Source organism: Dreissena polymorpha, chromosome 5 (assembly GCF_020536995.1).
Source record: "Dreissena polymorpha isolate Duluth1 chromosome 5, UMN_Dpol_1.0, whole genome shotgun sequence".
NCBI lineage: Eukaryota > Metazoa > Mollusca > Bivalvia > Myida > Dreissenidae > Dreissena > Dreissena polymorpha.
Genome location: NC_068359.1, coordinates 52,600,767 through 52,625,287, shown reverse-complemented (window position 1 = coordinate 52,625,287; position 24,521 = coordinate 52,600,767). Strand labels below are relative to the sequence as shown.

The window sequence follows — 24,521 nt, the reverse complement described above, 5'->3', positions numbered from 1 at the left end:
TTAATATTCATTAAATTATTTTTCAATGTATTGAATTATTGTGAACATAAACCATGATAATCTCAACGTGTTTCTATACGCGATTAAATGGATTATATCACCTTTTGCCAAACATTGGGCGGGGTCTAAACTGTGTTAGTGTGCTTGACGTAACTCGTCAACGAGTCTATTTGCTGGCGCATGGAGACAACGTCCTGCTCGTGACGTCAATTTGTTATTAACGATGATTAAAAACTAACATTGATATTTGATTTCGTAAAAGTATGTTCAGTTTAAAATATTGATGAGGGCGATTTAGCATTTCAAAACCAGGTATAATGCGCAAATATTTACCGCTTGTAACAACAAAGTGGTAAACGGTGTTCAATGCTCAGTTACGTTTTATATAGTAGAATAGCAGAGGGGTAAATACGTGATAGTCAAGATGAAGACATCTATACCGAGACAGTTATTTTTGGCCGTTTTATACAAGTTATTTCTTCTGTTTATTTTTTAAATGACGCTCACTTTCCAGCAATATCAGTTAAAAGGTGATTAGCGTTTATTTCGTATTTAAATCCGCTTTATATCTCGACTTTACTCCCCGCAAATTTTCTTAGTGGAGCCCTAATTAGGTCATCCCGCTAAGAAATTTCGCACCGAGTAAAGTCGAGATATAGAGCGAATATTACTATGGAATAAAAGCCAGTTACTTTTTTCCTAATATGGCTGGAAAGTGAGCGGAATAAAAAAAATAAGTAATAAAGGGTATAAAACGACGAAAAATACCTGCCTCGGCATGGACGTCGCCTTCTTGTTTGACACGTGATTACCCACTCTGGAATAGGTAAAACCGGTAAATCGATGTACTTGCACATAGCATGAATTACAAAGTTTTACCGTTATAACTGAAAGTTTTCGACCACGTATAAATAATATTTAAATAAAAAAGGAAAACAAAACTGTGTGTCCGAAAAATAAGAGTTAAAGAAATTTATTTTAGCAAAAAGGAATATTTTGAAAATTAAGAGTGTCCGAAAACTTAGAGTAATAAAGGTAGTTCCCTTACGCTTAAAACTGATTTGCGAGTTTCGAAAGAGTCGAGTTTCGACAGTCTTGAAACTATATTCGATTCGTGCAACAAATGTAGAGTCCGCCATGTTTGTTTCAGTCTATTCGAGGATGACGTTTTCTAAGAAGCTGATCGGTGTTTGCCTTCTCCTGTGTGTGTTCCCGAAAGGAGCGGGAGGTAAGCTGCTGCCTTAATGAACTGACAACAGCTTTGATCCTAATGGTTATTGTTTTATTGTAAATCTAAAAGGGACTTTTTCACAGATTTTCGTAATTAAAACAATGCCATTAAAATAATGGAGAGTACGTCGTTTCCCTTTTCCTAGTTCATGATTCCTTATTTAAGCGTTACATATTTGATATAGGTTTTTTTTACAGAAAAACATTGCAAATATTTATCAAGTAAATCAAAACGAAATAACTCTAATACATTTACTATATATACCGGTAGTACGTTACATGTTCAGGTTTTTCTTCGCGCTTGCATATGAATTTTTATTTAAACCGGACCGGCATGTTCTACTTCGAATACTAGCTTCACATAAACAAAACCTGAAGCATATAAAAATATGTTACATTTATATGATGTAAAAGAGTAATCTAGTACATTGAAATATGTTTGTTTTTATTTAGAGTCCAGTTCCTTTTTTCGCGGCTGAATGAGGAAAACAGAACCAGTTCCTTATTCCTTATTAAGGCCGAATAAGGAACGGGCATTTCCTCATTAAAATATCTATGGAATTGATTCAAAGTTAGCCAAATATAAATGAACATATTATATATAAAGGTTGTATATTTAAAATACTAATTGCAATATATTTCTATTAGTTTTATGTAATGATACTCCAGTTCCTTATTCAGTTTGACTAAGGAATATGGAACTGGTGCACTGTTTCTGCTTAAATACATATATTTGCATTGCTTTTATTTAAATATAATTACTAACTTACGTATTTGATTGTTGTTTTGTGTATTTTCAAGTGTTTTTTACACGTTTTGATGAAAATGCACAAGAAGACATATACAATGTATTAAGTGCATTAAATGCGTATTTAATACGCGTTAAATACAGTACTTAGACCAATTGGTTTAATGCCCATTTAATGCGCATTAGATACACTTTTGTGAGAGGAGCTTATATTGCAATCTTTTAGTAATATGTGCATCACTATTCATGTTCTATTGTATGTATTTTATAACATATATACATGCAATTCTTTAACTTGTGTAAGTTTTTTTCTCAAATAATTTCATCTTTCAAAAGTATTGTAGACGATTACAAATAATACGAATAAGACATTTAAATCAATGGTTAACCTATTATTTCATCACAAATAAGTTTTTTTTAGCTCACAATATCTTGACAATAACCATTATTAGATCGAATAGAGTATCTCGCGTTCAAAACTGAGTTGCCAGGTCAAATCTTACAAAAGTGTTGTTACCACTTTTAAATCCACATCTACAACTAAATCATGATGAAACATGGTCAGAATATCTATCTTGAATGGTTATGTTTGTAACGGTGTCACATGCGTCCATGTTTTCTTTTCTTCAAAATTTCAAATCATAGAATGCATTACTCCTCGAAGACGCTTGATTGGAATGCGTGTTATGACAATATAAGGTAAATTTAGGCAACACGACCGTTTAATGAGCATGCGAAAACTAGGTCACTAGGTCAACCATTAGAAAAACATCGTTACCACTCAAGATGTCAATGTATGATTGAATCTCCATGAAACTTAGCTATAATGATTATCTTCAAAATATGTTGGCCAAATTTAAATCTTGAAAACGTATAAAAAAACAAGACCACCCAGCCATATAAAAAAGCTCACTAAAGAAGCCACACCTAATCTTGCTAGAACATATATATCGATGCCATGCTTGAGATTAGATCAATCACGGTCAACAACTAGGTCATCGGGTCAAGTCTCTGACAACTGGTGTACCTTGAACTCAGGTGAGCGTTTAGGGTCATCATGAACTTCTTTTTTCTTTTAAGGGGGGCCCATTTGTACCGTCTCTTGTATCGCGGCCGTCGGTGTTGGTGGTCTACTCCTCGGTACAGCTATACTGCCTTTGCTGGGGTTCACTTCAACAGGCATCGCAGCCGGATCTTGGGCCGCCGGCTGGATGGCTTCCTTTGGAGGCGCGGTGCCAGCCGGAAGTCTCTTTGCTGCACTCCAATCAGCCGGCGCTACCGCGTCGTTCTCCCTCAGCACTTACGGTGGCCTGATGGGCTTTTGTACTGCTCTGTGTTTACCTTTACCATAGTAACATTTATATTGTAGTGTATATTCGATAATTCTCATTAAGTGAATAAGAGATTTGTATGGCATATTTATATGCTTAAAATACAGCGGCTATCGCTTTTAAACTAAATCACTGTTCTCTGCTTAAAAGAGAAAAATACGATTACTATTAATTGCTTTTGTTAAATTATGTTGGGTTGTTAATGTGTTTCTCCAAATAAAATAAGGCTCGTGTGTGGGTGTTTTATTTCTACTTGTTTATATTAGTAAAAATGATACATGTAGTTGTAATTAAATTCCACACCTGCAATCCGCTCACATCGATCGTATACTTTATTCTCAATATAGTCTAGTCATTAAGCGCCACACATAGACTGTTAATCTTGACATTACTTTGAACCACGATTGCATACAGACAGACAGACAGACAGACAGACAGACAGACAGAATAGTTTATTTACGTCTCACTTTTGTACATAAAACACAATAAAACAGTTCAAAATCATTATATATATATATGTGTACAAAACCACTCTAAAAGAGTAACGAGAGACGGTAGTTCTAAAAATTCTAAAAATGTTCAACGATTATATACAACATAGAATCTTTCATATCTGTTAGAAATATAAAGAAAGTTTCTTAAGGAAATTCGATTTAAAATGATTAGTGTTTTTAAAATAAATAAAAAAATACAACTGTTAGAAATATAAAAAAGATCCTGATGAAATTCGGTTTAAAATTATTAGTTTTCTTAAAATAAATAAAAATATATATCATCAAACAATACAGTAAGAGAAAATTATGTAGTACAATTTATATTATTATTTGATACGAAATTGACTATGCGCACACATTAAGTGGATTATATATACATGTGGTTGCGTCGCTTCATTAAAATGTCATGACAGGCTCTGGCACTGGGTTTAATGATGCGGTCATCTGACAGCAAGAAGTTCATTTTCTCTCTTGGGTTTAATGTGTTGAAATGTTGGTTTACCAGAAGAGCACTTTCTGTTAAATTGGATCTTATATTTTCATATAGCGGACATATCATTAGGGCATGTTCTTCACTTTCGACATACGTCTTACAGGTAAAACAATATCGTTCATTTTCTGGTACACCTTCATACCGTCCTGTTTCTATACGAAGAGGTGCAACGCCACAGCGGAATTTTGCCAATGCACTACGTTGTGCTCGACTTATCGTTTAACACTTGACGTATGGCTCTACAGTGAATTCTGTTTAAAACTGCCTATAGTTCCGAAGTTTATTAACCCCATTTGCGCGTATTTGACCATGTTCTCCATTAACAGTGACTTCCCATTTAAGCTTAAATTCGTTCAACATGGCTTGTTGATAGCTATTAATTATCGACGTTTGTTGAGCTTTGCTGTATGTGTGTCCATGGCTGAGAGCGGCATTTTGGAGTTTGGTATTGACTGATAAGATTATCGTTTTGCTCCAGTTTTTTCGTCGTGCGCCCTGTCAAGTTAAGTAGTCAAAACACTGTTTATTAAGTATGTTACATGTGTTGCTGTTGTCGGTCTTTATTGCCAAGCGACGTTGTACCGTAATAACACATACATAAATCAACTCAATGATAAGTTCTTTGCTCTTTATTTAGCTGTTAACATGATGTTTCCAGGTACATATACTTCTTTAAATTAGTTGTTTATGCAATATTTCCAAGTCCATGTAATTCTTCAAGTACCTAATAACGTTACCAAGACATGGCAAAATCCGCCCAAATCCATCCGGATAGGACGCCCCCCCCCCCCCCCCCCCCCCCCCCCCCCTGTGATAACCTGAAGATAATCTTCAAGCGTCTCTCATATGGATTAAATTCAATCAATTAATAATCAATAAATCAATTAACAATCTTGTCATGATCTATAATTAAAACGGACTGAGCCCATATGCAAGCGCGCATCTACTGTCAACAAAGTGATAAGTCTCCGGCCACACTGACGGAAATATAGGGCATGCATTATTATGATACCATATGTATACATGAGTTGTGTGACAATGTGTAGGAAATCAACGACTAATAAACCAGAGCCTGGGTAGCCCCTACGCTATTTGTTTATATCAATTATATCTATGGGCCGTGCTCTGTGAAAAAAGGGTTTAATGCTTGTGCGTACGTGTCGTCCCAGATTAGCCTGTGCAGCCCACACTTTCAGCTTTTATGATATTTTTCGATTAAAGATAGTCTCTTCTTAGCAAAAATGCAGTTTAGGCGGAAAGTGTCGTCCCTAATTAGCCTGTGCGGACTGCAATCTAATCTGGGACGACGCGTACGCACACGCATTAAATCCGCTTTTCACAGAGCACGGCCCATATTTATTACACGATCATACATGTCATATATCAAAGCAGTGCAATTTAATTATGTTTACTGTTTTTAAATCAAGCTTTAATTTTTCTGTCAAATGAAAGATATTACTCGGTTAGGTAAAGGGTAGACATGAAATTAAAAGTCAAGATGTACATATGTGCTGAAAAAGTTAGTCATATCAAGTAATTAAAAAAATGCGTCATACTTATCTTTTTTGTTTTATTTTATTTTATTATGCAATTACAAGGTAAAAACATGAACATGTAATTACAATATCTCTTATTCATGTTTTACATACACCGATGGTACTATATTTAATAAACAAAAACGACTATGAAAGCTAAGTTTTTTTTATTTTTGGCTACAATGTCTTGAATTTAGCTCCAACTTTTTTCAATTTGGCACAAGTGTTGGCGCAAACAAATTTTGATCCAGAGAGAACCCTGAATGAGGATATGGTTTAATTAAGTGTATATGTGCGCATGCGATAATTAAACGGTGCGCGCATGATAGCTATGACGTGTTAAGACACATGTTCGTCAATGAAAAAATAACGCAGGTTTGGTAATAGCGCCATTTCATAGCGTTGTCTCATACGAAAACGACATGAAAAAAAATCTTCACAATGGCAACCTATGTAAAAGACCGAGCCAGTCCAATTGAGATTTTTCTAATCGGCATACCTCGCTGATTATCATCGATAAAGGTATAGGAAGCTCAGCTATAAATAGGATAGCATATTCTGGGGAAAAGATTTAATAATAGTTTGAAAACGTTATTTTAAATCAGTTATATTCAATCCATTATATGTTTATAGATCAATGAAACAAATGCATTTTTTTTGTATTGTATTTGACATTTGTCGTGATTCAGTAAATAAATTGGAAATTAAAACGTGTATAATTAACTTTCATCGCGATCATGAGTGTAAAGAAAACGAATTATTTCGAAAAACCTGCCATTTGTAAACGTTGTAGGGACAATGGTATATAAACAGCATAATAGCCGTATGACATCTGTGAAACTCGTTTTTCTGCGTGCTTTCTCATTTTGCATATTTAATAAACTTTTCAAACAGAAATAACAGAGCCACATCAGTGCACATACTATGTTTGATAATTCATTCGTTTGTTGGATATTGTTTGCTGTTTTAAACACATATTAGGTCTTATCGCGGAGATTTAGTTAACCTTACCATGCGTTCATGGGCGAACTCACGTATTCAAGTGCTATTACGACTATGTGCTCATACCTACTTTCGGGAATCATCATGAAATTATTGCCGTACTTAACGAACAAACATGCCTAAGCTTATTGAATTAGAGAAAAAAACAATAATCAAAAGAGGAAAGTTACATGTTCATGCACACGGGTATGCGAAATCACGTCCGTACACATATCATTATTAATTCATGAAAGGAAACAATGAAATATAAAGTTTGGTATGATATACATGTGAAATTAAACAGCATGGTGTAATTAAAGAGCATGTCAAGTTTTGATTTTATATGCTGAAACGCAATGTTATAACCCGTAATCGTTTTACTGTAGCAGAACGTTTGATTTAAGATAAGTGGTACAGAAAATACACGTCGAATATCTTTTTAAAGATATGTCTTGTTATATTTGATCGAGAATGTAATCCGCCTCCCAGTTTCGCTGAATGGATCAAGTTCCCCACGGGTACTACTTCCCAGTATCCCCAAATTTTTTTTTCGTACCCTACATTTTTCGTTCCAATTTTTTTCGTACCCATTTTTTTCGTTCCCAAATGTTTGCTGGTACCCAAAAAAATTTTCGTACCCATTTTTTTTTTGCCTACCCAAATTCTTTTTCGTAACCAAATCTTTTTTCGTACCCATTTTTTTTGCATAATATTTTTACCCAAAATGTTCGTACTCATTTTTTCCTACCCAAAATTTTCGTACCCACATACACAATTGTGGTGATGTAGATAAACTTAAATATATGCTTTTTTATATCAATCCTCTTCAAAAGCATCGTCACACCAGTACTGTCAGTACTTTGATTATTTACTGTGTTATTCTTTCTTACGCTCTATTAACCATATTAGAACACTGTCGCAATGTTGCCGATTAAAATTTCGCTATCGGTTAAGTTGCAGTACACCAATCTTTTGCACATTGTTATTAGTGACGTAGCCTAAGTCGATAATATTTCGAATATTTACACTGTTCCAAATTTCAATATGAAAATGTCAGCAAGAATAGTGTATTGAAACATTGTCGTGTTTTTAAGAGTGCATGCAAAGAATAACGTCCGTAGGTTGCCATTCAGGTAAATTTAAAGTGTGTTTGAAGTTTATTCATCGCTTTCCTTGATTGGTCACGAACGACGTGATGCGCACTGATAGCTGCGGAGAACTGCGTTTGTGTTTATGAAGGAGTGCATATGGATTCACAGAGCCGTCATAGCTAAAATCATCAAAGGCTCTGGAAGTCCGTTAACATGGACTATATGATCACGATACCTCAAATGACGCCTTGAAGTACAGAGTTATAGAAGAAAGTTAGCAAGAAATCAAGTTCTACCAAAGTAATTTAACACTACGGCTTCAAATAGTGCAAAATAAAAGATATAAACAGAGAGTGATTCCATAGAGTTTAGTAAGTCATATTCAAAAGCAGATGATGGTATGTATAGTCTTGCACGCTGAATATTGACAGACATTTCAAACACGTGATCTAAGAAATTGATGAGCGAAGCCTTCTCTAACTCGAATAGTTTATTCATTTGACACGGGTTCAGGAATTTTGTTAGTAAGCGAGCCTTGTGTGTTACAAGACGAATGACAGAAGTGTTGGTGGTATATTAGTATTCTAGCCTTTGCTGTGATTTTAAACTGAACAGAAAGATACCATTATTTTGCTCTGATAAGTAGGCATAATATTTTATAATAATGTTTTATCTTAATTGTGATGCTTTTCGGTTTATTTCAATAAACGCTTATATGTTTTGTGAAAGAATCTTAAACAAGTACCATGCCTTGGCGCGCAATTACTGGTTTAAACCCAAATGCTATGCTCTTCATTGCCTGTCCCAGGGACTGCAGTTCTATTTTTTGTGATTGCCTGTGTCGTGCGATTTTTGCCCGTTTTTATGTTGGACGATTAGTTGATTTCCATAAATAAAGGACCTCGTAGTGATAATAAGATTGAACCCTGCTGATGAAACTAGAATAACTCTTTGTTTATAATTTAATTGGGTGATTTATACATAGTCATCAATAATATATGCATTTATACAACAACAGCACTATGGCTAATCTTCCAGTTGATTTCGCTACTGAATATTTGTCGCCTGTTGTCATACCTTGGCGTTTCTATGGTGTAGAGTTTTAGTGCATGTTTAAAGTTTTCACGTAAATCTAAATTTTTGATAAGGGTCTGTCGCCCAACACGTCCCGTACAATGGTACATTTATATCATTTAATTATTGTCTAAAGAAATGTATTCGACACGTTGGAACGAGTGCTTCTCGTTGTCTAAGAAAGGTTTACGTATTTCATGTCCCAGACTAGCTATATTAGACACATGCTGCTTTATCAGCAGCACATCTTCCTGTATACAAGCTGATTCAATTATAGTAAACGTACACGTTATAACAAAACACTACAAGAAACATTACATTTCTTTAAATGATTTATTGTTATAAATGGATGTTCTCCCTTTCACAGATTCTGTGCACTGACAGAGTGTCTGTTTGAACTTACTAGTATTGACCTTCAGATCGATGTGTGATTGTCAATCGATTGGTAATGACCGGGTGTCTGTTTGAACTTGCTACTCTTGACTTTCAGATCGATGTGGTAATGACAGGGTTCTGTTTGAACTTGCTACTCTTGACTTTCAGATCGATGTGTGATTGTCAATCGATTGGTAATGACAGGGTGTCTGTTTGAACTTACTACTCTTGACTTTCAGATCGTTTGGTAATGACAGGGTTCTGTTTGAACTTGCTACTCTTGACTTTCAGATCGATGTGCGATTGGAAATCGTTTGGTAATGACAGGGTTCTGTTTGAACTTGCTACTCTTGACTTTCAGATTGATGTGTGATTGTCAATCGATTGTTTGATAGACAGATCTGATTTTAAAGGCTAAATGGCAAAAACTAAATACTTTTTATTATTATTTCATCCTGAGTACTGAACCTTTATTTAGGTTTTACTTAAAGCATAAAAGAAGAAAAAACTGAACGAATACATTTTGCCAATGTATAGTAGGCAATATTAATTTTTAATGAATTAAAGCTTTTAATCTAATATTATATGTAATCCTTTATATTTTAGAAATTGTCTTTACTTTAAGTATTCCATTCTGGTATAGACCTAATAGCTTACCTGTGGTTTGGCAATTGTAGGTTAACTACCATTTAGTGTATACAAAAACGTCAAATGATTTTGCTAACAGATGAAAAGAACACTGCATTAACGAAATTGATCAGGTCAAGTCCCTTTGCTAAATAATTCAAACAACAAACAAGGTTAGCTGTAGCCACTGGACATTTGTATTCCGTTTGTTTGACCATGTTATTATTGAGTTTGAATCAATGAACGGGTAATTTTATAATAATTAGGCATATTCATTTTTTGCAACACACTTTTTAATCTCAAACTGAAAAAGAAAAAACCACCAATAAAATACGTGCACGTTGTGTTTGCGGATATTTTAGACAATACATTTAAACTTAAAGATTTCTCGATGAAGGAATTGATATTATCCTTTCTTGTTTCTACGAAAATAGGTACGGTGTTTATGTATTACATTACTTTTATAAACTCAGTACATGTGTATATTGATGTTTTTCTTATATATTCTGAGTTGTTGTTAAAGGCATGGCATTGATGGACATTACAAATTATAGCGAACTAATCCCCGACAACTTTGAACGGACCCAAGCCAAATGCTGACTAGACTGTCATTGTAGTGCGATTTGGGCCGAAATTCTATTTCCTATTATTTATAATAGGAATTATGGTGTATTTCGATTAATTTTCAAATAGTAGGTTTTCTTTGTAAACACCTTTAGTTTATTGCACATAAGAGCAAAATTAAAACTAAAATGACAATTCCATCCAAAAAAATACGTGTTTTTTAGCAAAATCACACGTCTCATTCTTTTAAAATTTTCTAGCGTTTGTCTTTGGCCCAAAATTTATACATATAAAAATTGGTTCATTTGCACGTCAAACATTAACGAACCTTATTTGTCATAATACAATCATTAGCTTGTATTAATAATATGACATGTTAAACAAAGAGATTTGTCAATAAAAAAACAGGTGATTTTCAAAACTATGTGGCGTCGCCTTATTTAAACTCAATGCACATTAGAAGTTTATCTGCTTTTATCGCGTGTGTTCCAGTTCTTGGTGGTGAGTTTATGCACCTCACATTAGCTGCCGGTTCCAGGCTAAACTACACTCAGGCACAACAGCAGTGCATGGAGGCAGGGTACCACGACTTGGCTGTGGTTGACTCACAAACTGAATACGACAGAATGATCGAATACTTCAAAACTCAATAGTGAGTATTACATCAACGATTCAAAATTAATACTCCGATACTTAACAATGCATCTTACATACAATTTCACAAATAACACGTAGAAACTGAGAAGTGAGAATCATTTCACGTTTTGATAAATTAACAAAATTGAAAAAAGTGTTTCAGATTTGCATTCTTTTTTTGTTATGATAGTTACGAGGAAACAGTTATACTTAACGTAAACAATTCAGCTGTAATAATTTGAAACTAAGATATGCTTATAATTCAAACGTTTCAGCACTTACACTAAATTTAGTACTGCGCATCTTCTAACCCTCTCCAGTTAGATACGTACTTTGACGCGTTTGTAGTCCCTTCGAAAGTTAAATTTAATTAAAGACCTGTCTTCCTAGATTCAATTTTTAAAGGCTTCATTTCCAACCCTAAGATACTGATGAATAGCAAACAGCATTGAACATGAACAGACTGCGAGTTATTCGCGCATCATTTTAGCGTTTCAGAAACAAATATTATAAAACTTAGTAACTCGCATCACGTAAACGTTTCAGCAATATCCCGAAAATTAGCACACGTAATGCGTATCATTAAAGCGTTTCTGGAATAATAATTCGAAGCTCAGTAATGCGTATCATAGCAATGCTTCAACACATACACTTAAACATCCTGCAGGCCATATAATAGAAGCGTGTTTCACTAATTAAACTTCAAAAAAACAAAAGTGAGTGTCATATAAACATTTCTTCAATAATACTTCAAAACTACATTAAGTACCACATAATCGCTTCAACGATAATACTCTGAAGGTATACAGTGAGTGGCATATACAAACAATTCACAATAAATGCATTACTTCGAAACCAAATAGTAAGATTGATATAAACGTTTCAACAATAAAACTGAGCAATCCAAAAGTGAGTATAAAATAAATTAAAAGTTCAATAATTAAACTTCTACACCCAATGAGGACAACCATACAAACGTTTTAACTAAAATACATCGAAACCCTATTGAGTCTATCATATACACGTTTCAACAATTAAACTTCTAGGCCCAAATAGAGAGTATGACATAAATGCTTCAGCAATAATACTTCGATACTCACCAGTGATTCATTAAATTATCAACAGTACACGTTTGAAACCAAATAGTTTGTGATGCATAAAGTCAGTTGTCTCGATTTCAGTGGTTTCGGGTTTGTGCTGCCTTCTGATTTCTGGATTGGCAGTTTCTGGGAGTACGACGGGACCAATTGGACGAGCGTGTGGCCAATGTGTGACACCGTTATCCCTGTAACATGGGCCGTTTGGGATAATGGCGAACCAGACGGTATTGGTATTCAAACGTGCAACAGGATCCATAGTACTCTGAAGTATAGAACGTACTACTGTTACGGGCTTTATGACGCTCTCTGTGAGAAATCAGGTATTGACCAAGATATAAGCCAAAATGTAATGTGCTTGGGCATTTATTTAAATAAGAGTTGTTTGAGTTGAGTTGTTGTCGTTGAAATGATGAAGCTATCTTTATGTTTCGAACCTTTAAGGTTGTTAAGCTGTCCTTATTTTCCATTTTCATAAATTATTACAGGTGCCTTTTCACGTTTTGGATTATAAACCAAATTTTTTTTTCAGATTGGCAAATTTTCGTTGTAGTTATGATATTTGTGAGGAAACAGTAATACTGAACATTTACCATGCTCTAAAATATCCATCATATGCATCTTTTGACGATTTAAAAACCTGAAAATCATAAAGCGTTACAACGCAAAACGATTGAATAATTTGGAGAGTTCTGTTGTTGTCGTTATATTTTGTGAAAATACGAGGATTGCCTATGTTAAGTACAAGTTATATCATGAATTGTATGAGCACGGATGGCCAAGTGGTCTAAGCGATAGACTTTTACTCCATGAGTCAGTAGTTCGAGCCTATTTGAGGGGTTACTTTTTGATTTTTTAATGATATTGTTGTTTAATGACAAACTTCAATGCATGCCACAATCTGTGAGAAGGTCCCTTCAAGCAGTGTCTTTAAACAGACAATCGAGGTTAAACTTAATACTTATATGGCATGTTCTAAATAAAAGACCAATGTCACCGGTAACATTACTTCCCGAATTTCGAAACTAAAAATCCTCATTTACTGAAACTCGATTATTGTTTTTCCTGAGAATTAGCACACGATACCGCGCGCTATTTTAAAAATATTTTATTAAATCCACAATAAATTGTGTATTTTAGCGTACTATACTTATTTGGCATATTTATAAAAATGCTTAACACATTCATATTTTGTACTTTTCAAAATCAACAACTAAATCGTACTGACAGGCGATCGTGATCTAAGGTTGAGTAAATAAAGATCGACATCAGCTCTTCCATCGTTGCTATTCGTTTCACTAATATACGCCAAACACACAATATGTTTCTTGTTCTGAGAAAACTGGGCTTAATTCATGTGCGTAAAGTGTCGTCCTAGATTAGCCTGTGCAGTCCGCACAGGCTAATCAGGAACGACACTTTCCACCTAAACTTGATTTTCGGTAAGGAGGGACTTCCTTGAAACTAAAAATACTATTAAAGCGGAAAGTGTCGTCCCTGATTAGCCTGTGCGGACTGCACAGGCTAATCTGGGACGACACTTTACGCACATGAATTAAGCCCAGTTTTCTCAGAACAAGACTCATATATACCCCGATTAAGCAAACATATTAAGAACATCACACACAGGTTTGGAAATGATGTAATATTATGTTCGATTATATATTGGGAGTTATATATATGCTTATTACTTTATTTTAACCGCTTAATTTAAATAAGTAAAACAGACTCAATTAAGTAATCTGCGATAGTTTGCAGTAAGTGTGCATTCTCAAGGAAATATTCCCAATTCTTTTTGCGTTCAATATACAACAACAACAACAACAACAACAACATTTATACAATATACCAGCCGCATAAATTATCGCAAAAGTTCAATGTAAAAATTGAGCGAAGACAGCTACACCGAAATAATATTATAGACCCTTACTATTTGCCATGCATTATTTTTCAGATTATCAATCATGCGGATCGAACGAGGTAAGGAAATTATTTCTAAATATTTTAAATGTTCAATAACGGGTCTATAATTTCTATTCACCAGATGAGTTAACTTAGGAAATCGTAATTCCTTTGCTTGTAATTAGTTAGTAAATGAACAGGAAAAAAACACTAGTTCTTTTTGTTGAAAGGCTACTGTGAGGAATATGTTCTGTTCACTGCTCATAACCGCGATACTAGCTTTAGACAATGTCATGTCGCGGCGAAGATCTTAAGAAAAAAAGTTAAGACTGAATTATAAGCTCGTAACAAATAGACACGTGAAGTACTGAAGGCATATAAAAGGCATATGAAAGGAATTACTCAAATTAAAACACGTAGTCACAAAAATAGGTGTTAAGCTTTGCAGTTAATGAAATCTTTAAAAAAAAATGCACCGTATCTTAAATTTGTCGTAAGATGTTTTACAAAGACGGGCTCCTGATAAATATTATTTCTTCTTTGCTCTAAGACTTCCTCCCCGGCCCCGGGATGCAAGTTCTTCGCTCCGTGCTGGTGGACCCCGGCCAAGATCGGCCTCATCACAGGCTTCGCCATTCTCGCGGTGTTCTTCTGCCTGTGCTGCATGGTCTGGAAATGCTGCTGTGGAAAACAGACACAGGTATGTACCATTACGTGGCAATCTAAAGTGCTACCGGTTGTGGTAACGCGAGGGATCTACCGTTACGTGGCAATCCAAAGTACTACCGGTTGTGGTAACGCTAGGTATGTACCGGAACATGGTAACCCAAAGTACTACCGGTTGTGGAAACGCGAGGTATGTACCGTTACGTGGTAACCCAAAGTACTACCGAATGTGGCAACGCGAGGTATGTACCGGAACATGGTAACCCAAAGTACTACCGGTTGTGGAAACGCGAGGTATGTACCGTTACGTGGTAACCCAAAGTACTACCGAATGTGGCAACGCGAGGTATGTACCGTTACGTGTTAACCCAAAGTACTTCCGAATGTGGCAACGCGAGGTATGTACCGTTACGTGGTAACCCAAAGTACTACCGAATGTGGCAACGCGAGGTATGTACCGTTACGTGGTAACCCAAACTACTTACGAATGTGGCAACGCGAGGTATGTACCGTTACGTGGTAATCCAAAGTACTACCGAATATGGCAACGCGAGGAATGTACCGTTACGTGGTAACTTAAAGTACTACCGAATGTGGCAACGCGAGGTATGTACCGTTACGTGGTAACCCAAAGTACTACCGAATGTGGCAAAGCGAGGTATTTACCGGAATGTGATAACGAGAGGTATGGATGTTGTAACAAGAGGCATATCCCGGTACGTGATAACTCAAAGTAAATACCGGTACGTTGTAACACCAGGTATGTACCTGTAAGTGGTAACGCGAGGTGTGTATCTTTGCTTTGTAACGTGAGGCAAGTACCTGTTTTTGGCAACGCGGGGTATAAATGTAGCGAGGTATGTACCGGTACGTGGTAACGCAAGGTATGTACCCGTCCGTGATAACTTGAGGTATGTACCGGTACTTGTTAACGCGAGACATGTACTGTAACCTGGTAACGCGAGGTATGTACCGGCCCATGATAACGCGATGTATGTACCGGTACTTGGTAATACGAAATATGTACTGGCACGAGGTAACGCGATGTATGTGTCGGTACGTTATAACATTTCCATTCAACAAGTGTGAAATTTGTCCTTTCGCTACAAACAACTTAGGAAGCTGAAACTTTCCCAGATGCAGTCTTGGCTTTGGAGTATTATATGAGACGCGTTCTGCGAAAACTGGGCTTAATGCATGTGTGTAAAGTGTCGTCCCAGATTAGCCTTTGCAGTCCGCACAGGCTTATCATGGACGACACGTTCCGCTTTTATGACATTTTTTGTTCAAATAAAGTCTCTTCTTAGCAAAAATCCAATTTAGGCGGAAAGTGTCGTCCCTGATTAGCCTGTGCGGACTGCAAAGGCTAATCTGGGACGACACTTTACGCACATGCATTATGTCCAGTTTTCTCAGAACACGACTCAATTATTGTGGAGCTGTTTGAAATCATTATTTATTTTACTTCAAGCCTGTCACTCCTTACATGTTGACTTGATTGTGTTCAGGTAGGTGATGAGTTTCAAAATGAAGAGGAGGACGATGGCGACGAAAATCCCAACCATCCGCCCCCTAACGGCAGCGTGCATCAGCTACCGAGAATAAGCGATGTTGTAAGTCCCGTTTGGTTAAATTCATCCGCCCATGAACCCCTAAACGAGAATGCTCCTCCGCTTTCATTAGTAAATACCTATATTACACAACTTAATTCCACCATGATAAAGGAATTCCTACCGATGTCAATTATATGCTATTTGATTGACAAAGAGTATGTATGCATATATTTCCTATTAGCCTCTTATACGATGAATTAGTTTATTAATGAGTAATTATCGATGGTTTAAGACTAAATGCTGGTAAAGTATAATACGCGATTAACTCAACTTAATCACTTCAAGTCCATGCTTGGTTGCAAAGTTGGCTGAGCATATGGTCCCAATTTCACCTTGGTTACAGCGAAAGAACCACAACATTGATGAGAGCCCCGTGCCGGCCGCCCCGGCCCCCAAGATCCGCTCCGTCATACTGCGGCCCGAGGACGCGCCGTGGCTTAGCCCGGAAGAGCTGAGTTTTAGCGCCAGGCACGCTTACAGAGAGTGACCTAACGTCACCCATGAAGCCCGTGGTTACCACTTTTATAGACTTGATCATATCAATATGAGCCTCGCTCTGGGAAAAGGGAGTTTAATGCATGTGCGCAAAGATTCGCACCAGATTAGCCTGTTCATTCCGCACAGGCTATTCAGGGACGACACTTTCCACATTTACTTGATATATGAGAACTTCCTTTGAACGAACATTCCATAAAAGGGAAAAGGGTCATCCCAGACTAGCATTAAATCCCGTTTTTCCAAAGAGGGGCTCATAAAGAAGTGCTTAGACAAAACAAAAACAAACGACAAGCAATTTTAAAGTATTGTATTCATCAACTAATATATGCACTCAATAATAGAGATAAAATGTATATACATTTACGTGCTTTTGTTAATATAGACGGTATTTTTGCCGCTTATGTTATCAATGTATCGTTTTGTGTGAAGACTGCATATATTTTTTGATTACGTTGTAAATGTTTTTTCCAGATAAAACTCGTCCTTAAAAATTCTTGTTAATAGCAAAAGGCTTGCCTGAGTAATTTGTGTTGAGTAAAAGACAAACCTCTGCAAATATTTTGTTTATTATATATTTGTACACAAAAACCGTCTCCAGTTTTGATGGCATTTTAAAAGGTTACATGCCAAAAGCTACAACTTTGTGGCTTGTGATTACTTATATGCAGTTTGTTCACATTTTGATATTGGTATGTTCTGTGCATTTGTATTTACTATCTGACACTAGGATCGTGGCCATTCATGAACCATTTTTGTAAATGACCAGTTCTAAAAGTCTGGATCTTGTGGTATGAGAGATTTTAACACTTTTAAGCTATATAGAAAAATAAACATCTTTTGTCCTTAAATAAACGAAAACGCGGTTTCTGGATTATTTACTCGATACATAGTCAAATATGAGTCCGGTTATCATTTGTGACCGTTTATTTCCGAAGCATTTAACGAATGGGAAGTTGTACAACAGCGGAATACACGTTTTCGTCATTGAATGCTGTGTTTGATTTTTGCAGCGAATATGACGTTGAGATTTGTTTTTTACATACCGACTGACATACAGACCGACTTATAAAGTGATTTCTAAAGTGTGGAGATACTTGATTTTTGCGTCGCAAAACGAACTTGAGGCTGCTCAAAAACATTATTATGCCAGGAAGTTCACGGTTCTTACGTATGGACGTTCTTAATCATAGTCCTGACTGTATCTTCATCGTTTATCAGGCAATTTCATACATTTTATTTTAAATTAACTTGGCACAATTGATCACGACATATCACGTCCATTACCACCAGAGTCCCTGACTCAAATGTCAAGGTCATATAGGGTCAAAGAAGCACGGCTCGCAATAAAACAGTTTACTTGACAAACATCATCAGTTCAGCTAATCATGGATACGGTGTGTCGCTGACAACCCCTGTGTCCCAACCCCTGTGTCCCAACCCCTGTGTCCCACAGCTCAAAGAGTAAGGTTACTCTTTAATAAACCGAAAGTCAAATACGGCTTTTGTAAAGCTTGTTTTGGCTGTAATTTCGTTGTTAATCGGTTAATTTTAAAATCATTTGTGACAGATGATCAAAAATTTGAAACGGTGTGTCGTGCACGATACACGAGTCTAGCACGACGGTCGAGTTACACTTGGGGGTCAAAGGTCAAAAAGATGGATTCTTATGATTATTTACATCGGGATATTCCAGATGGATTGTAAGGATAATTAACATCAGGATATTCAAGAAGGCTACTAATGATCATTTACTTCAGGATATTCAAGATTGATATTGATGAGCATTTACGTCAGTATATTTAAGATGGTTTCTGGGGATCATTAACGTCATGATATTCATGCTGGATACTGGGGATGATTAACGTCAGGATATTCAAGATGGTTTCTGGTGATAATTTACGTCAGGATATTCAAGATGGTTTCTGGTGATAATTTACGTCAGGATATTCAAGATGGATACCGGGGATCATTTACGTCAGGATATTCACGATGGATTCTGGGTATCATATACGTCAGAATATTCAAGATGGATACTGGGAAAATATTACGTCCAGATATTCAAAATGTATACTAATGATCATTTACGTCAGGATATTCAAGATGGATACTGGGAAAATATTACGTCCAGATATTCAAAATGTATACTTATGATCATTTACGTCAGGATATTCAAGATGGATACTGAAGATAATTAATGTTTGGATATTCAAGATGGAAACTGGACATCACTTACCTCAGGATATTCAAAGGTACTGAAGGTCATTAATGTAAGAAAATTTAAGATGGATAATTAAAATTAATTATGATAATTTGCGTCAGAATATACCAGATATGATACTGAGGAACAACTACGTCAGGACATTCAAGAAGGATACTGATGATCATTTACGTCATGATATTCAAGATATATATACTGAGGGTCATTTACGCCCGGATATTCAAGGTTGATACTGATGATCATTTACGTCAGGATATTCAAGATGGATATTGGGGATCATTTACGTAATGATATTCAAGATCGATACTGATGATCATTAACATCAGGATACTCAAGATAGATACTGGGGATCATTTACGTCAAGATATTCAATCAAATGTATGTCGGCCGTTAACATGGAGCTTGCATTCATATCTAGATTGTACATATTAGCCGAAAAACAACTCATTTTGTCACTTAACAAACAATCGTAAAACATTATATTACGTCATTAAATACTTGATCAATCAGCTGACTAACGATGCAATATAAGTTGTGTAGTTTTTGTTCCGTTATCATTGTCTGATAACAATGATTAATTTTTATGATGCTTATGTGTTAAAACTTAATAAAAATAATGACACAGCAACATTAAAACCACGCCGAGGCAGAACAAAATAACTGCATTAAATTAAGTTGCAGACCAAAACATAAATTTCTTGACAATGATATATAGAGAATAATAGGTTGGTGACGTGGATGGAGAATGGTTATCTTTCGCCCGATAAGATCCTCCGACGAGCCAGATTACCATTCTCCATCCACGTCACCAACCTATTATTCTATTTATCCTGTCACATTCGTTGAAATGTTTCTAAAATATCTGGTTTTCGAGTCTTTGTGTTTAAATATTTAATATGGGAAAAAACACGCGCGAACAAAAACATTGTTACGTCACGTCATGCAAAACACTTAGGCTAGCTTCCATCTTGTTAAACAACACAGAAACCGAGTCAATCGTTATTAATTCAATACACAAAGACGAAATTATGCTGTTAAAATAATAATGTTTAAACAAACAGTGCTTTACGTGTTTTGTTTTTTTAATTGAAAACAAGTAGATTCTATATTTTATTAATAGAAAATAGTACAGGCGTGCGCATGCGCGGAGAGCAACTGACGGATATTTGAGGTCACGTTGTCATCTAGCCTAAACTCTTTTTGGGTTATTAGGTTCCTTGGATATCGGGCTGATTCTAAGGCATGTGACAGGATAACTCAGAATGTTGCCAGATTTTACATTTTCACAGACAATAAGGCATTTTTCATTAACACGTATGACCTATGTCGTGATCTAAGTGTGCATATAAGCAAAACTGGAGCGTGCTAATTATGTAAATATTGTACTGCGCAGTGCGAAATGTTGTAAACCGCTAAGTGCCTAATGCTTAATGCTCAACAACAAACCGCATTACGTCTAACGCTTGACTGCAATTCGAATACGAAACTAAACTAAATATTAAAACTTGTTTCTTAATATTATATTCTGTCCATATATTTTGGGACAATGTTGTAAACCGCTTATGCTTAATGTTAAACGATAAACCGCAATACGCTTGGCTGCAATTCGAATACGAAACTAAACTAATACTTGTCATAGCTTGCTATATCTGAAACGTATGGACGTATATTGTCGCCCTTCAAGTTTGTCAGTTGTAGCATAGAGTTACTTGCCTCGTGTTGACGAGCGGTTAAATGGTGACATTAATTAAAGTTTGTAATGATTCACTTCATAGACCGCTCGATATTTAACGAAAACATAAATAAGCATGGTTGTTTGCCGTAAATCTCGTAAGCTAATTATTTTAAGGTAGACGTACCGAAGGATACTTTCACGAACACGTGCTTTCAAAGCGAACAACCATGTGATTATGAATAAATACACGTGCAAATAAATTGACTTAGTAGCATGTGTATACAGGTGAAAGTGCCTTTTCATACCGTTTATATGTCAATTAAAAAGTGTATGAGGTCACTCAGCGCATGAGGCTGCATTATATGAGGATCCAGAGTGTGTCCCAGCTCTATTAATAAGCATAAGAAAAATGAAAGTCGCGATAAAGTTTGAATTATAGATACAGTTCAAGCTATTTATATCCTTTTTATTTGATTGTGTCGTGTGCTGTGGGTTAAGACTGGATTACCCGGGGAAAACAACACCTGTCGGGTGTTCTGACCACCAACCAAACTCGCATGCAGGAATCCGTCTGGAGTAGCCAGTATGGCAACAACAGCGCTAGCCAGACAGCCTGCTGTTGTTTTTTTTTCATCTGATTTTGAAGCCATTATTCGGTCATATTCCCAATCGCAAAATATCTTTTTCCAAAATGCAGTAAAACATGTATATAATTCCATTTTATAACAATTTACTACGAAATTCAGTAATTTTACTCATAATATTTTTTATTTGAAATGAGTACGTGATTTGGTGTCTTTAATCATGTTTATGCTCTGCCAGTTGAAGAGGCATTCAAGGGGCTTTTTCACGTTTTGGTAAATTGACAAAATAAAAAAAAATGTTCCATATTCGCAAATTTCGTTTTAGTTATGTTATTTGTGAGGAAAAGTAATACTTAACATTTACCATGCTCTAAAATAGCCATTATATGGATCTTTATTTAAAAACATGAACATTATAAAGCGTTGCAACGCAAAACGTTTGAATAATTTGGAAAGTTCTGTTGTTGTCGTTATATTTTGTGAAACTACGAGGATTTCTTATATAAAGTATTAAATACATCTTTCATTGTAGGAGCACGGATGGCCGAGTGGTCTAAGTGGGAGACTTTTTACTCCAGGAATCCAGGGGTCAGTGATTCGAGCTCTGTTGAGGGTTACTTTTTTCTGTTTTTTAATTTATTCTTGATTTTGTACTGGAGCATTTTAGATCCAATGTTTACATTTATCAATTTAGCATTTAATGACAAACTTCAATACATGCCAAAATCTGTGAAAAGGCCCCTTTAACAGTTACGTACGGAATACCGTAAGGGCCATCGTGGTTACACATTAAAATCCAGAGGGCGACAATGCGATAGTGCGATAGTACGATGGCGACAATGCGATAATACGATGGCGACAATGCGATAGTACGATGGCGACAATGCGTAAACGCGATAGTACGATGACGACAATGCGACAATATATAAGATACTACTTCTTCTTAAAACGATGTTTTATGTCTCTTAATCCAAATGCTTAATTTACTTAAAGGCCATAGTAAACGAATCTTAATTAGCCTCAAATATGTTGTTTTTCCCACGATCAACTCCATAAAATGAAGATTGCTCGGTCTTTCCATAAACTTGTTTGTTTAATACATGTTAAATATTTTTATCTTACAATGACGAACGTTTAAATCCATCAAGACATTTTTGACGAATCTGCTTCATGGTTTTTCGTCTAAGTGATAATACCATGAAAAAATTTTTCACAATGGCGACCTATTTAAAGACCGAGCCAGTCCGATTGAGATTGCTCGATTTTTCTTATCGGCATACTTCGCTGATTATCGTTAATAACATTCTCCTAGCAGAGTTGTCGTTCGTGCCTCAACATACAACAATGGCCGCGCCCATAAGAGAATGTTGACACTCGTGTCAAAACTTTCTTACAGCATAAATCGGCTTGTTTGGATATTTAGAAACTGTCATTTAGGATATATGAGTTATTTATTCACTAAATCTCGGTTAATGACAACAATAGATGGAATTCGAAGGATATATTCGATGTGAATGAAGGACTTTCTGGATCTTGACAGCTTGACACGGCAAAACTGGCATACTGGTATTTTTAGTTATCAATGTAAGTCACATTTTGCTTTATAAATTGTATTCGAGCCTTTTGCGACTTATGGAATGACTATGATAACCGATATCAACATATCATATGGGATTTGCAGATCACCAAGCTGTCCTGAAATTCAACATTGATTACAAACTCTACTCAAATTACTGGTTTGTATTCTTTCTTCTTTCTATTTAAGTACTTGATATCATTTTAAAGTTAAATGAGCTGTGTCACAGTAAAATATGATTGTGGCCAGTTTGGATCCAGATCAGCCTGCAGTCGCTTGAAGAAAGCTGTTTGCTTAAAAGCGGTTTTCTGACAATAACAAATAGTTTAATTGGATACTGATTACTCTTTCCTGTGACCTGGCTCAAATAATAGAATTGTCATTAGTCAAATGATTTGATTTTATTTCGAACATTAATCAAGTGTTCTGGTCCCTCGGGATCAATGACTCCAGCACTTTCGTGTTGAGAATTGAATACTGCTTAAAGCGATGCTAGGGTGCGTGAGAAATGTTGCACCTTCCATTATCTCTCATGAACCGACTCAATAAAACCGAGGCGGCATTATTTGACTTTCTTTTTTGGTTTGGTTACTCTCGAGGGATCGAACAATTTCAGAACCTTCCTAAAAGCCTTGTGGTAGAGTGTCAACTTTGATTGCAGGAGGTTGCGCTGCGGGTTTGATCCCCAGAAGCGACATTGAAAACTAGCCAACTTTGTTATCTAAAAGGCTGCTTAACCTGATATTCAAAAATAATATGAATTTTCTCTCACATGATGGTCAACAGTTATATTATATAAAAACTCACAGCAGTAGTAAACAAAGGGACAATAATTAATGAACGCATCTTTCATTTGTCTTTGACACTGAGTTTGACATGGCCTAGATTTAAATATATGACTTGACTTTACCAGCACTCTTGTGACAGAGCTAAAGTGTAAATGTACCATTGAAGATCACCTAAATCCAGATTTGCTATTATAGAAGTGTGGAACGTTTTGAGGTTGTGACAAGTAAGCAAAAATGGGTTATTACCGAGAGGCCACAACTGATCTATGACTGCTTTAAAACAAGAAAAATCATTAGATTTCCTTTCATAGTTAAATAAAAATTCATTTCAGAAGCCTGGTAACAGTTTAACGTGAATGTTTCCAATGTTTCAGACCAGGGCCTTGATTTTAAAATCTAGGACATGCATGGTCAGATGATGTCATTAAAGATTATACATTTTTTTCAAACACATACAAATGTAAATATGTATCTGTAACTAATGCAAATGTTATATTTAGTAAACTGCTAGTGTGCTTGGATGTGTAGTTACATTATATATAGTATATCAAATTGGATTATTTCAAATATGTTTGCATCTAGTATACGTATATTGATAATATTTACAAAATCAATGTATATGAATGATAAACTTGACTGAACTCATTTAAAGGATACTGAAATCATGACGGTAATTTATAATGTAATTATTTAATATATGTTGCTTGATACAATCATGTACATCT

The 24,521-nt window shown here is 35.7% G+C and overlaps 1 protein-coding gene and 2 long non-coding RNA genes across 3 annotated transcripts; 2 read left to right on the top strand and 1 right to left on the bottom strand.

Moving 5' to 3' along the window:
• Positions 1-182: 182 nt before the first annotated feature.
• LOC127831720 (uncharacterized) lies at positions 183-3,542 on the top strand. Its single transcript, XR_008026468.1, has 3 exons — positions 183-312; positions 1,151-1,228; positions 3,059-3,542. It is a non-coding gene; the product is annotated as an uncharacterized LOC127831720 (long non-coding RNA).
• A 4,267-nt stretch (positions 3,543-7,809) lies between these two features.
• On the top strand, positions 7,810-17,589 carry LOC127831718 (uncharacterized). The gene is made up of 7 exons (XM_052356758.1): positions 7,810-7,945; positions 11,036-11,195; positions 12,361-12,599; positions 14,231-14,256; positions 14,729-14,878; positions 16,353-16,457; positions 16,801-17,589. Exons 1-7 carry the CDS (start codon positions 7,912-7,914, stop codon positions 16,942-16,944), a joined length of 858 nt encoding a protein of 285 aa, XP_052212718.1. The 5' UTR covers positions 7,810-7,911; the 3' UTR covers positions 16,945-17,589.
• Positions 10,920-22,640, bottom strand: LOC127831724 (uncharacterized). The gene is made up of 4 exons (XR_008026473.1): positions 22,555-22,640; positions 14,655-14,859; positions 12,280-12,541; positions 10,920-11,155 (listed from the first exon to the last, which is right to left on the bottom strand). It is a non-coding gene; the product is annotated as an uncharacterized LOC127831724 (long non-coding RNA).
• Between the last annotated feature and the right edge of the window lie 1,881 nt (positions 22,641-24,521).

What these genes read in the sequence shown, in the direction of transcription:
- LOC127831718 (XM_052356758.1), top strand. Translation starts at nt 7,912, where the DNA reads ATGCAAAGAATAACGTCCGTAGGTTGCCATTCAG. An exon ending in AATCATGCGGATCGAACGAG is followed by an intron (nt 14,257 to 14,728) that starts GTAAGGAAATTA and finishes CTTTGCTCTAAG; the next exon opens with ACTTCCTCCCCGGCCCCGGG. An exon ending in GCTGTGGAAAACAGACACAG is followed by an intron (nt 14,879 to 16,352) that starts GTATGTACCATT and finishes GATTGTGTTCAG; the next exon opens with GTAGGTGATGAGTTTCAAAA.